Here is a 14,647-nt window from a genome sequence, read left to right as displayed (position 1 = left end):
ACGCCAGCGTGCGCGGCGCGAGCCCCGTTCGCCCCTGACCCGCACGTCGCAGCAGCACCCGGCGTGGCACGTGACCGCCAGCAGGTCACGTGCCGGGCGCCGCTGAGGTCCGCGGTGTAGGGGGGGAGAGGGCGGGGCACAAGGCCGCTGATCCACCCCGCGAGTCCCTACCCCGCGGCCTGGCGACTTATTTGAAGGGCACTTCGCTCCACCAATCAGAAGTCGGTAGAGAGGGGGAGGGCGGAGCCAGGCGGTGATAAGCTTGCGGCCGGGCTCTGGTCACCGCGTGCGCGTGGCTTTACCTTGTGGGGGGCTGCTGGTGCTGTGGCAGCGTCGTGCTGCGCCCGGGGACATGGTGCGCTCCAGCGAGGCCGGGGGCGAGTCGTGGCGGGGCCGGTACTACCGGCTGGAGGAGGTGCAGAAGCACAACAACAGCCAGAGCACCTGGATCATCCTGCACCACCGCATCTACGATGTCACCAAGTTTCTGGATGAGGTGAGTGCTCGGGAAGGGCGGAGGAGAGGTGGGGAACCCGGCACCGCGCTCCCGGGACCTGTGGGCGCCAGCGCCCTCCGAGGCCGCGGGGCGGTGCGGGCTTGCCGGCTGGCTCCCCGTGCTGGGGCGCGGGCTGCCCCTTGCGGGCTCTCGTCGGCCTCTCCCGGACCGCGGGCGGGAGGCGGCCGCCACGGGTGCGGCGCGGCGGGGTGCCGCCCTCGGCCTGCCGCGATAGTGCTCTCGGGAAACAGCCGTACGGCGGGGCCGGGCCTTGGCTGTGGCGCCCGCGGGGCCGGAGGGCAGCGGGGCCGGCGGGGCGGGCTCCGGGCTGGAGAAACCCGAGTGTGCCCATCATGCCGGCCCGCACTCGCGTGTAATCCTCTGCTAGTAACTGCTTTCTCCCTTCAGCTGCCTTTAGACTTTCTGCCGGCGTAGAAGCCGAAGTTGCCCAAAGACTCTGTGCTGTTACTGCTGTCCTGCTGCGCTCGGCGGGGCAGGCAACGCGGTGCCGCGAAAGCTCCAGCAGAGCACAGCGGTCACGCTGAGCTCCGTTGTGGATTTTGTCGTTGGGTTTTTTTTTTTTTTTTTGTTACTTCCCAGTTAACGATTGATGTTCTTGATCACTTGGTGATGGTGAACAATTGATGTAATCATTAATACTCATAGTTAATAAACAAAAGCATTCTAGCTGTTGAACTAAAACGTTTTTCTGTGGAGGTAGAGAAATGCAACTCCTGAGCAATTTTTTTTTTCAGTGTTAGACGTAGCTAGGATTTATCAGTGATAGTTTGAGTTTCCTCCCTCATCCCCATTATCTGCAGAGATCTAGCATCCAATTGAGACGTGTTATTACAGATTTACATTAATTTCTTTGGGAATACAGTTCCAATTAGTAGTGACATTGTAGTCCTATAGCCTTATCTTGATTTCTGTGGTTGTAAGTACTTAAAATTTAAAGTATAAGTTGAGCATTCTGAATTAAGAAGTTGACAAGCCATTTATCAAAGGTAGTGTTGACACAAGTAGTACTTAGTTCTTAAGCAGTGTGCCAGCACAAATTGTTTGGCTTTTCGGCAAAGCAGGCTGTAAAACTGATCTACTGACTCCTTCTTGATATTTTTTTTTGTTTTCTCATCTAGCTCTATCTCTGGTCTGGTTCATCCTTTAGTTATGGAAATGTTTGTTTGGTTATGCAGGCAAGGCCAATTTAATTATAGAAGCCCTGGAAGAGAATGCAGCCTTTCATGTATCCTGAGAAATGGAAGTAGCTGTTCTTGGAAACTGGATCAGTTTTGGCTGATACATAGTTGTATAAGTGCTTCCAGATAGGCAGTGGGGGGAAAACCCCATCCCAACAAAAAAACCACAAACAACCCCACCTAACACAACACAAAAAACCCCCACACTTGACAAAAATCCAGTATCTAATGATCTCTTGGGTATAAGCAGTTGCACAAACAAGCTGACAGCCTCATCCTTCGGTACATGTGATGAAATTATTAAATATGAAGAGGCACTACCTCGTGTAAATCTCCAAGAAAGTCTTCATTTCAGCCTTCAGGACAACATTGTTAATTCAGCAGCATATTAAAAGAATTCAGTTTAAGCAGTTAAATAGTTGTTTTTTGGACAATTGTGGGATGCCTGATTCACTCTGGTACATGTGGGTCAAAATTTAGCCTCACACTAAGCAGCTCTCAATGTGATATGGCTGGTCTTGGAGCTGAAATTTCTGGCTCATTCTGAGATAATAAGGGAATGAGATTGGATAATTGTTTTCAACAAAGTATCTAAATGAAATTACACTCCTAAGGAAAGCACTTGGATATGGTCATGTTCATTGTGTTAGTGATATTTTTTTGGGGGGATGGAACCCTTGGGTTAAAATATTTAATGTGACACCTTTTTTGAATGCTTTTGATACCTGGTTAATTTATTAAATGATGTGCTAATTCTTTTGACACTGTCAGACACCCTGAGGTATTTGCATGTGACAGATGAGAAGTTGGAGCTAGTCTCTTGCTGGTATGTTCCAGTAAACACTTCTCAGTGATGTGGAGATTGTTAACTGTTTCAATAGCATTATTGGTCAAACTCAGTTTTACTTCTTGCAGTTCCTTGCAGGAGTAGAAAAGCTTAAGATATTTCAAGAATTAAATGTATGCTACTAAAACAAGTCCAATAGTACTAAAGAGGATGCACATCTTCTCACTCCTGCTCTTCCCAAGTAGTAAAGGAATAAAAGTATCAGTTTACTAGGGAGTGAAGAACTGGGAACAGAGGCTGACTTCTCCAGTCCCATTTCTTAATTCAGCAAGCAATCTTTCCAGCCTCTCCATTAACTTATGGAAATATTTTCTTAGTAAGTTGAAAACTTCACAGTGGTTCAATGTTAAAGACACCCTGGATGCTCTCATGCCTAGTAAGTGAAAGTATACTGCTGCTTTTCACTACAGTACTTAAAGACTATATTTCCTCTGTCCAGCTGTTGTCTCTTCATAAAACTTGTAGATGTTTGGTTTTTGGGAACCATCAGCTTCTGAACACTTGACTGAAATTAGATTATAAGGGGAGTGGGGGTGGTGAGGCTGAAAAGGAGTAGAGGCATTGCATAGTGTGACCATATTAGCTTGGTTTTCTAAGGACAAGGCTTGAAAAAGATCATTGGAAATACAGATGAACTGCTCAAGGAGGAAAGGATTGTGTACTTAAACACCTTATCCTAGGGATTACTGAAGATGAATATACCAGCAACTGCTTTTTTATAATATTTTAAATGGCAGATCTTGGGAAAACTTTATAACTTGAATATGTATCTTTGAATTTTCTTTGATTATGAAAATATATTCTCTAGGAGAAGAAATCCAGAGACCTCAGCTTTTAGAGTACAGTATCTGAAAGCTCTTGGCATGAAAGACTATTCTTGAGACCAGAAACGTGTATATTACTTTTTTATTCAAAGGCTGTCAGACCTGTATTACAGAAAATTTGGGAAACCTTTTCATAGTTTCAGGTCCTACATCATTTCAGGGAAGATAGCTACTAGAAATGCATGTGTATTTCAGCATTGTACTCACAGCATGTTCTTATGGCAATTTCTGTATTACAAATAATTATGTAAGTGAGTAATATTAAATGTCAATTAGCGGATTAAGTGTGTTGGTAATGCTTGATAGTATTTCTCCATAGTTCAGTAAAGCAATCCCACTAGTCAGGCTTTGACATGATTCTAATAAGCTAAACTAGAGTAGCTGTGCCTATAAGAATGAAAGGATCAGGGTCTTGATCTACTTCCCATTGTGGTGAGAGTCCTCCCTATGGCTTTTGTGTGAACTTGGTTGGATTCCTTAAGCTAGGCAGAGAAGCTAATGAGAATAGGAACTTCTCTGAGACAAATGGTATGTATTTAATATTCATCTAATACAGACTTTGTTTAGGTTACTCCAGTTGTTGGTGATCTCATAATTTAGTGAAAAGATTAATGCCCAATGAAAATGGGGTTTTCAGAAGGTGTGAAGTTGTGCCTTCATAGCCCTGTTTCTAAACAGAATGGACAGCTCCCACAGAATGTGTTTTGGGCAGAAAAACAATTTTTTTTTTACCCTGTCAGAATGAAAAATGTTCTCTCCACTGTGTGGTGGTAAGTTACATTCATCCAGTATGATGATATTTTGGAGGAGTAGCATAATACCTTCCATGTTTAAAGTAATAAATGGCTTACATCAAAAGGTGCCGATACCAGCGCATTTTGAAGTCTGTCAGTGCACTATGTGGTTTTTTATTGCAGAACCATGCAGACTATGGATTAAAACCAGTGTTATCACTTGCTTAAGCTCTGAAGCTTGCAGGAAGATTTGAAAACGCTTTGGAACATAGCACTGCTTAGCACTCTTTTATGCAAGATGCTGCAAGCTGTAATCGTTTTGTAAGTGGGAAAATGGGCACCCAGCTACTGGGCATTTCTTTTGCAGTTCATCTGAAACCCTAATGAGGGTTTTCAGAAATGCACTCTCATGAAGAGATCTACTCTTGTAGGCTCTTAAAATTTTACATGAGCACAGAATTTCTGTTCTGTAACTTAAATTAAGGAAATAATGTAGAGGACTCTTCAGAGTACATGAAAGTGCCCTTAAAACACACAAGTGTTTGTCTTGCACAATAAAGCTAAGGTTCTCTGGTTGTTTCCGGCTCTGTTGTTGCTCCGTTCTGCTTGTCGTTCCCTGTAGTGTAGAAAGCAAAACTTGAATTTATGAGACTGCCACTAGTGGAGAGCTTTGTTAATCTGCCAAAGGTTAAATTGGACCTTAGATGTGATTCTGCCGGTATGGGAAGGGGGAGGGGGCAGGAATTGTGAATTAGCGTAGTTATACTTTAATAGAGTCTTGAACTATGATACTGAGAAAGTTGCATGATTGTAGTGAGGGGGGAGAAGAGGTGATAGACGTTCAGGATGAAGTAATTGCAGACTTCTGACCCAGATGAGAGCAGTGAATTTAACTGCTTATTTGCTTTACCTAAAACTTTCTAATGTACTGCAATTAGGAATTGGTCTGTGCTGGCTTTGTACAGACTTGTGTTACATGTGTAAGATAGATATCTGTGTTGTTATATTGGCAATGTCCTAGGAATGAGCTAGACTAGCTTGATTTATCAGCAAAAGCTTTTTCACTTCCCTTGAACCAGGATTTTACTTGCAAAACCACTTTAGTTGTATCAGCAGGATTTCAGTTTGGGAGTCATTATCTATATAGTCTTGTGGGCTTTACCAGTTCCAGGGTCTATCCAGAGGCTCTTCATCAAAGTAGAAATTTTGGTACCAAGCTTTGTTACCTATGCAGAAATGTCAACAAAGGCCCTGTAAAAACTTTTGAGAGATTCGTTGAGCTATGGAAAATGCTCAGCTTTTCTATCAAAAGTTACTTCTTGCCCTTTGAGACACTACAGTTGCTCCCTTTCGTTAGGGGAGGTGAAGTCTTTTCATTAATTGCTTGTATTACATGCTAGCTGTTTGCAGAGGGTTTGCATCTTTAGGAAGAGGTGTCATCTAAAAGAAAAGTATTTAGTTTCAAAGTGCTTTTATGCATATCTAGGAGGTTAATAGTAACATCATCTGCTAGGTGGCTTAAGTTGGGAACCAGTGGTGGCAGAGGTCAGGGTGAGTTTGTCCACTTCACTTGATGTGTGATAGCCACTGAGAGGGGTGGTTGCAGTCACTGTGTTTATATGAATATTGTGGTTTTGTAGACAGAGGGATCAATTAGTAATTAGACCAAAAACTAATTCTACAGAGAAAAGCTGGAGTGCCTCAGTGAAGCTGCCCATATAGTGACCTAATTGCTTTGTAGTGGCACAAGGGGGAGATTTGGGAACAATTTAGTACATGAACATTCTGTAGTCAGCAACCTGCAGGTAGTTTCTTAAAGTACTCTGAAATAGTTTTTATGTAGATGTAGTTATACTGGTAGTTACCAGTGGTTTGGCTGGTGGATTTTTTGGGGGGAACTAGTGTAAACCATGTGATCTTGACAACTTGCTGGAGTAACTAGTGTTTTATTTATTTGTACAGTAGTGTTTAGATTCATTGCAATGCATAATGATACAGCATGCTATTCAAGCTACTAGTGTTTCATAGGTAGTTTAACTTTGGTGCTTTTTGCTACTTGTTGATGTCTTGTTTGGTAAGCATGTTTTCAAGGAGTTCTGCCTCTTCTGCTGAAGATGCCACATATATTTTTCTATTTTGGGGAATGCAATTCTTGAGCATGGTATTGAAAAAAAAAAAAATCAACCCCCATGTTGCTGAAGGAATTCTTTGAAGACTTAGTTGTGGCAATATCTGGGTAACCCTGTTAGACCCGAGTCCAGCTCCTTAAATGTATTATACATTTCAAGGTACTGAACATGATCCCTCAACTTTTGTTCAGTCCTCTCCCTGAATACTTATCAGAATGCATTCAAGGGCAGGATTTTAGTTTGCACGTCTACTTGCATAATCTTTACTCTGCATGCACTCTCTTAACCTTTTTTGGCTCAACTGCTCTGCCTAATCTCTACATCAGTTGCTTAATCTTGCTTTTGCTTAGTCATGCTATGGATCCCTTACCCTTTTAGCTGTGGTATCTTGGCTCTTTAAAAAGTGTCAGATTGGTTTTGGGTTTTTTTAAAACCAACTTTCTTAATCTATTAAAATAAATGCCTGCCTTTAATGCAAAGGTTCAAGTTTTGGAGTTCTGGTACTGCTGAAACCTGGTAGTCACAGTGTCTTCCTGAGCTATATGAACAAGTCTTGTTTTTGTTGGAAGAGAAGGATTGATAGGAGGTTAATGTGGTGGATTTGAAGTAAATGCTAACCTGAATTGCCTAGAGTAGTGGAATTGTTAATGCCATTTCTTTCATCTGCTGCCTAAGCATAGCCCTTCTGTTCAGCAATACTCCAGGTAAGATGACCTTAAATAGTAGAACTTTAGCCTATTTTCATAATCTTAGATCCTGTAGTCAGGAGCATTAAAAACAGAATTGAGGCCCCAAAGCCTTCTTTCCTCTGTCACTGGTAAAGTATTAGAACTTATTTCATGGTTGCCTTAATCCAAGGCAGTAGTAATAAAGTGTTTTCAGCTTGCTTACCCAATCATTCCTGGTATTTATGTAGTAGTTTCCTACTGAAAAGTTGAGTGGTGAATTTTTATTGCATGTTACTTACCTGTTATATAAATGAGCCACTTGAAGCTGAGAAAATTCACTGAACTAGAAGTTGTGATGTATCTTGCAGCACATACAGAATTATTTGATGGATGGAAATGCGGAACTGCATGCAATCCCAAAAGTGCATCCTGGGGAAGAATAAAAGTCAATGGAGAACAGGGATTTAGGTTAAGGGCATGGTGATGGATTGAGGTATTAGGAGACACTGTGAGATGACTTTTCTACCATCTTGAGGGTTTTATCAGCAATATGGTTCTGGGATTCTGTAGTCTGCTAAAACCAAATTGGAACTGCTTAAGCACAACTGAAAGCTCATACAAGACAATAGCAAAGTAGGTGGCTTACTAGATAATCATACAATAAATTATTTTGGAAAGGAGCCCTGAAGGTTCTCTGGCCCAACCACCAGCTCAAACTAGGATTAACTTGAAGGTCAGGTTCCTTAGCGTCTTGTCTAGGCAACCACAAAGGTTGGAGATCGTGTGCTCCCTTGCCAACTTGTTTCAGTACTTGATTGTTCTTGTGAATGACTCTTTTTCTATCTACCTGCAATGTTTTTGCTGCAACTTACATGTTTTGGCTTTTATCCTTTTGCTGTATAAAGCCTTGTTTGGATAAAAATACACATATCCTGCAGAATTGAGAACATGGTATATAACTTTAGGTAATAGTTTGGGCTGTTAAGACTGACCGATTCCCTTAAAATGCTGGTTGGTAAGGGTAACTCCTCTTACTGATCTGTTGCTGATGGAGTAGAGATTTAGCTTCCTTGGATTTGGCTTCAGAGAATACATAAAGTTCTCTAGTTATTTAGAGAGGTTTATGTTTGCTCTAAGAAGTCAAGCAGCTGATTTTGCAATGACAATTTTTTATTTTTAGAAATGTAGAAATAAAGAATTTCTACAATGTGGAATGATTTTCAGTACAAATTCAAACTTGTTAAAAATTGCAGCACCCAGGTGGTGAAGAGGTCCTCAGGGAGCAAGCTGGGGGAGATGCTACCGAGAACTTCGAAGATGTTGGCCATTCCACAGATGCAAGGACACTGTCAGAAACCTTTATTGTTGGGGAACTTCATCCGGTGAGTATGTGAGAGTACCAGTACTTGCTGTTTACTAAAAGTGTTTTTGTATCTAGTTACTTATCTGGTAATTTACTTCAAAATGAAGTAGAGCTACTAGTTTGGTTGGATGCCAGCCCTCCAGCTGTTTGTGGATGGATGAGGGCTGGAGATAGGTTCCCTGAATGTGAAGGGATTTGATTAGTGTAGCATAAAGGTGGTCACATCTAAAATTTTGCTGCTTTGAAATATTTTACATCGAATAAACTGAATATGGAATCATGCCACTTCTATTGTACCATGTGAGCTTTATTATGCGACTTTATAGCCCTGAAGGTGCTATGTCAGAATCTCTAGACCTTTTTTATGTCTATATGTAGAGTGATTACTAACAGCTGCTTTCATTCTTTCATCATTGTAAATATATACACTAGGCTTCCATCTGGACCTAAAAGTACAATCCTGGCTCTTCATATGTAGGTTTAGAAAATGGCTACTCTAAGCATCTTCTAGTTTGCTCTGTCTTCCCCTTCTCTGCGTCCCCCCATTTTGTGCTGTATCAGTGTTCCCTACTTGTAGTTGTCAGGGTTGTTTATGATCAGTTCCCACTTGATCATCTGTGACTTCCTCTTTTCTAATCTGTCCTTGCCATTTCTGTACTTTTAACAAGCACCTTGCTGCTGCCTCAGGCTTTGGAGGATTTATTTCTAGCTACAGAGCTGCTGTCTTGCCTTCCTTCAGATATGCCTTATTTAAGTTGTCCTGCATCTTAATAGTTGAAAACCACTTGTTAGAGACTCGCTAGTGTGCCCATCTGCTTTACTGCCCATCCCTGCCTCTTCTCTTTTCCTCTTATATCTGTTTTGTGTATGTTTTGTCTTGCATTCGAGGTAGATATCACTGTCTTGAGTAGCATATTTAACAGTAAGATTCCTGATCTTCTAGCTGTCTCTTGATACATATTAATAGTCTAGCTTCTCCTAATACAAAATAATTCAGCTGTGATGTACACTTGTAACCTTTCAGGCTTGTCATCTATTTCAGATGGCAGCTAATGCCAGTAAAGTTGTTCTTAACCTGGCTACCAGTCCAGCTTTTCCTTGTTTGATAAGTGCCTGTTTTCATTTGATATGAAACAACCCGCTTGATAGTTTAATGTACGAGTACAGTGTGGTCAAGATTATATACTGTTGGGCTTTTTTGTAATGAATGTGACTCTTTCAATTAAGGCTTGATGAGTTGATGAAAGATCCATAGCATTTGGGACCTTTGTACTGAACATTGGACCAAAACCAGTTAGATGACTGCCTGAAAATACAAGTTGACTAGGTAGAAGTAAACTAATAATATGTAATCAGTGTATAAGCTAAGGTTATGTGTACTGTTTAGAGACAAAGGAAATGCAAGAGCATGGGCACAAAATATAATAACATATGTTGGAGACTTGGGTTTCACTTCTGTATTGTGTACTGGGAATATTACGGAAGTGATCTTGTTTATGATAGCTCAAAATCATACACTGACATCTGCTCTTTTGCAAGTCTGTTTCCTAGGTACACATTAACAGACTAAAATTGCAAAGTGAATTTAGTGATAAATGTTATTTGAATGCTTTGGCCTTTTGTCTAAATGTTGGGGTTTTTTGCTTGTTTTCTTGCAGGATGATAGAAGCAAGCTTCAGAAACCAACAGTAAGTATGTTTCTTGAAATGCCACATTGTTTCTTCTAGGTATTAGGGCTGGTAATGGTGTACTGCCAAAGGCAATAATAATTTGGCTTAAGTGTAGTGTTTCAGGTCTCTTAAACCTGTTGATCTGGGTTCAACTTATTCTTCCTGTTAGCTGTTCTTTTCTTTATTTTGTGTGGTTTTGAACCAAGATGTTACTAAGTGTGATGACATTACACTATAGCAAAAAGGTGAGTCTAGAATCAATGGCTTTCTAGTAGTCAGTTTATAGACAGAATGGATTAAATTAGTAAATGTTTGGGGGAGTGGGGGGGAAATTGTGATGCTTAATATATTGGTAACACTAGCAGATAGAGAATGTAGAGGCATTTGATTGCTGTATTATAGATCAGTTAATTTGCAGTTGTGAACCTTTTTCAAGGTAAAAATACTGTTTGTTTCCTGACTCTTTCAGTAGATCTTGCTGAGTGTCCTATCATTGCAGTATTACACCTATTTTCTAATTTTTTTTAGTCTTTAATAGAATAAAGTTGTGTTGGCCCTCAACTATCAAACTCATAAAATTCAGATGTCCCTTAAAGGAGCAGGTGCATCAGGGATTAATGTGTACAGTTGCTGCTGCTTTGTGTGTAGAGGATGTTTGCTCTGAGCTGGCTTAACAGTAGAGCAGTGCACTTAGGAAATAGTTGAAGATTATTTTTAAATGAAGTGTAGTAGGAATAGGGTCCTATGCTTGCTGTTTGAGATATTGCTTTTAAGAAACAATCACATCTTCCAATAACATGAATAAGTTAAAGGAAGTAATAAAAATATATAGACACTAAAATGTTTGCTGTAGCAATTATTAATTTTATTATTAATCAAGGACTGGAACTAGTATACTAATAAAAATAAGAAATGAAGTAGTGACTGGAACTCAGAGCTTCTTCCCACAAAGAATAACAGCTGCTATTCAGATTTCTTTTGAAATTCAGGGCAATTTACACAAGCTGTAAGAGCAGCAACCATAAATGCAACTGAGAAACAGACTGCCCAGTGCAAGTTGTAGTATACAACAATCCCCTCATTAAGCTCACAGAAACTTACTAACATGAAGTACTTACTTAGAATATTAGTTTGGCGCTCAGCTGGGAGCAGAGATGTATCCAAATGACTCTTTACTACACTCCTGTTTGGCTTATTCCCTTGTTTTAGTGCTGTTCATAGTTATCTATGGTACATGTGTGTGTGCCATCATTCCAGAAGGAAGCTGGAGCACTTTCCTCCAGCAGGACATGTGGGCCGAGCTGATAAGGCAGTTTCACTTTGCATCGCACTCTGGGTGTGTGATGTGACAGGTTAGCCCCTGTGCCCTGGCTCTATAGGAGCTGTCAGAAGGCCTTGTGCTTTCAAGTGTCCTTCTCACCCTTGCACTGCATTTAAAGTACCCTCAGTGCACATATCCAGTGTCATACAGTTTAAAAACAGGTTTTGATGAGCTGGGCCATATTCTTCTTACTGTCTTGGTGTGTGTGGATCAATTCCGCAGCACTGGATGTGGCAGGTCTATTGCAGGTGGTGTAAGCCTGGATGGTGTGGGCAACAAGCTGTGCCATGCTGTCTGGCTTTGGGATTAATTTTTCATGGAGGTGTTCACAAAACCAATATAGATGTAATCACCTGAGTCTTGCTCTTTTAAACATGGTATTTGTCACATGTAAACCACTGATGATTTGGGAACTTGAAAAAGTAGCCTCTTTGAACCTATGAGAGCATGTCAGGAACTGCAAATATTCTGATACTGAGGCAATTCATTTTTCAGTGATGGATCTTGTACCACTAAATTTAAGTGCAGTTTTAATGCTTGGATCTTTTAAATGCACGTAGGGCCATGTGCAATTAGTATTCAAATCATAAGTCTTCATATAAATTGTGCATGTATACCTAACTGGGATTTTATCTTGTAGTGCTTCTTTTTCTATGGAAACTGAATAAGAAGTCCAAATTAATATCAGAAACAATTATTATAATTTGACTGATTCTTATGCAATCTGGAGTGCCATACTAAAAAACTGAGTTTAAACTTTGTGGATGTAAATTAGTAGCTTTCTTCATGTAGGGTCTATATAAGAAATATTTATATATTCAATCTTTTCAACTAGATTTTAGGCAAGTAAGGGATCTTTCTTTTAGGCAACTAAAACTTTTCAAATGTAACCTCAGGTTGAAGTTGGCTTCATGGGAAAACTTGCAGTAAAAATCCTTGTGATTATTTTTTTAATAACTTTTGATGCAGTGTTGACCACAGAAACTGGTGTTAGCTAGCTTCTAATACAACAGTATGTTATAGGAATTCTAAGAAAATGCTTTCCAAATGCAATGCACTGAGTTGTTTTTAAATTAGTCCTGCTTAATGAGTTTTGAGAAATCAAGGGGCTGGTTAAGATGTAGAGGGGTGTCTGTCTGATGTAAATATCTTCTTATGCTTTGCTTTCCAGGAAACTCTTATTACCACCGTTCAGTCTAATTCCAGGTATAGTATGACCCCTGATGTCTAACTTGAAGTTCCTCATGATTATGTTTCTGAAACTTAGAAAGCTGAGTAGATTCTAGCTGCTGGAAGCTTAGATGTCAGAGGATGGTGCATGAAGATTTCTGTTCTATGTAAAGTGCAAGTTGGCATCTATGTACTGCTTTACCAGCATGTTAGCTTACTAGCTAGATTTTTTCTTACATTGATATGTATTGGTATCTACCAAATGGTTTATGTTGCACAAGCCTTTGTTTCTGGAGACTCCTAGGTGAATAGAAGACACTTGATGCTATTGATGACTTTTTTACTGACATGGATTCATCACTTTTAAAATTTGCTACAGCTGTTGCATCTAAGGGAAATAGAAGGATTGTGCCTGTAAGAAGGAAAATCTGTTAGACTTGGGAGGGGGAAATTGCACTTTGGAACGCCACTAAATCAAACTTTATGAAGTTATATCCCACTGACAATTGCCTGTTGCTGAAACCTCAGAGGACTTTTCCATGCCCCTCTGAGTGGAGAGCTTGGGTGCTTGAAAGAGTCATGTGATGCTGCTACTACTTAAATGGCTTTTGAATTAATGATATTCTGGGCAGCATGGCGTGACTCTAAACATGTCTGGAGTTGTACTCTTCTGTAGTAAACAAATTTCTTGTAAGCTCTAGTACAAAGCCTTAACAGTACGAGCTTTTTTTACTTGGCTAGAGTATTACTGGCCAGACCAGATGGTCTGTTGCCCTAACTTTGAAGTATTTGTTGGAGTTGGGAGGAAGGATTTCTTTAAGCAATGACTTTTCTCTTTAAACTTGCTAGTTGTCACTTCCTAAACTGCCGTTTCAAAAACTTCATTCTAGTTCATGGTCCAACTGGGTGATCCCGGCAATAGCAGCAATTATTGTGGCCCTGTTGTATCGTTCCTACATGTCAGAGTAAGCGCCTTACTGAGAACTTATGCAAGAAGAGACTGATCTGGGAGAGAATATAAGCAATCCTAACCCAATGTGTTTCTGGACAAAAGCCTGATGTCTGAAGAATTCAACTTTTTCAGAAAACTGAACAATTCTTTTCTGCTGTGCACTTTTCTTAATGTTGCCTTCTTATTTGCTGTTCTGAAGTGATAAAAAGGCAGCATTTCTCTTTTTGTATAACAATTTTATTCTCTAATGAATTATTTGATAACTGTATTGGTTTCTGTGTTAAAATATTGTTTTGTATGTAACACTGATTCTGGTTATTTCTTTTTAATCTGTAATGGAGTCCATAGGACTCTATTTACATATAAATTTTACAGCTTTAAATGACTACCAAAACTGTGTACATGTATTTGTCCATGTACACAACTTAAAAAATCATGTTGTCTTCATGTAGTATGTTTGAATGAAATGCTAATGAAATGTTATGGAAAAAGCTGAGTGGAGTAGTAGGTATAGATGCCTATAAGCTGTTGGGCCCTACCAATCAGTCTATAATGAGCTGATTTTTTTTCACTTTCTTTTTGGTGTTTGCTCTTACAGTTATTGTAGATACTCCTACTAGCACACTGTTCTGTTTGGCTTCCATTGAAAAATTCAGGTGAAATAAGAAATTCAATGTTTGGCCCAATTATGCCTGTCTCAGTTTTGTGGAAAGTAGTTCTTCTATGCAAAAAAGGCAGAAAAAACTAACTGCTACTAAATAATACTGTTCCTGTCAAGCACTCAGGTGACTCTAGAATTTGTTCTGGAACTTCTAGACTTTTATAAAATCTTCAACTTTGTCATGTGCATTGTGAGGGGGAAAAACTGATCCATGGAATCTGTTTCTGACTGTTCTGTGATGTGCTCCTTGGTGCTTTACTACAAAGAGATGACTATTTTCACTGCTAAATACAAGATAACAAAGTTTGCATTTTGTGATAAACATCTTTAGTCATATGTAAATGATCATGAATAAAAGTTTAATTGTGTACTCTTGCTGGCTCAAATACATTCATTTTGAACTTTTTTGAAGGCCTTGGAAGGGAGGCTCTCCCATATTGGGACACTGAGATATATTTGCTTGATGCATGCTGAAAGTTAAGTATGTTCCTTCTGCAGGGAAGTTACATGTGAAAAGTGGGAAAGTGTTATGGAGCAGTTGTCATGATGATGAAAATGTTTATCTGTGCTCTCAACACCAACTAGTGACTTAGCAGTGGTTTGGCCCTGCAAG

General features: G+C 40.1%; 1 protein-coding gene across 1 annotated transcript; it reads left to right on the top strand.

Moving 5' to 3' along the window:
- The first annotated feature begins 222 nt into the window (after positions 1 to 222).
- Positions 223 to 14,404, top strand: LOC129202068 (cytochrome b5). The gene is made up of 5 exons (XM_054814097.1): positions 223 to 496; positions 8,151 to 8,279; positions 9,919 to 9,948; positions 12,423 to 12,457; positions 13,312 to 14,404. The coding sequence occupies exons 1-5, from the start codon at positions 353 to 355 to the stop codon at positions 13,388 to 13,390; spliced, it is 417 nt and encodes a 138-aa protein (XP_054670072.1). The 5' UTR covers positions 223 to 352; the 3' UTR covers positions 13,391 to 14,404.
- The last annotated feature ends 243 nt before the right edge of the window (positions 14,405 to 14,647 follow it).

Source organism: Grus americana, chromosome 2 (genome assembly GCF_028858705.1).
Source record: "Grus americana isolate bGruAme1 chromosome 2, bGruAme1.mat, whole genome shotgun sequence".
In the NCBI taxonomy this organism is placed as follows: Eukaryota; Metazoa; Chordata; class Aves; order Gruiformes; family Gruidae; genus Grus; species Grus americana.
Note: the sequence above shows the minus strand (reverse complement) of the source record. Positions and strands in the feature narration are given on the sequence as shown.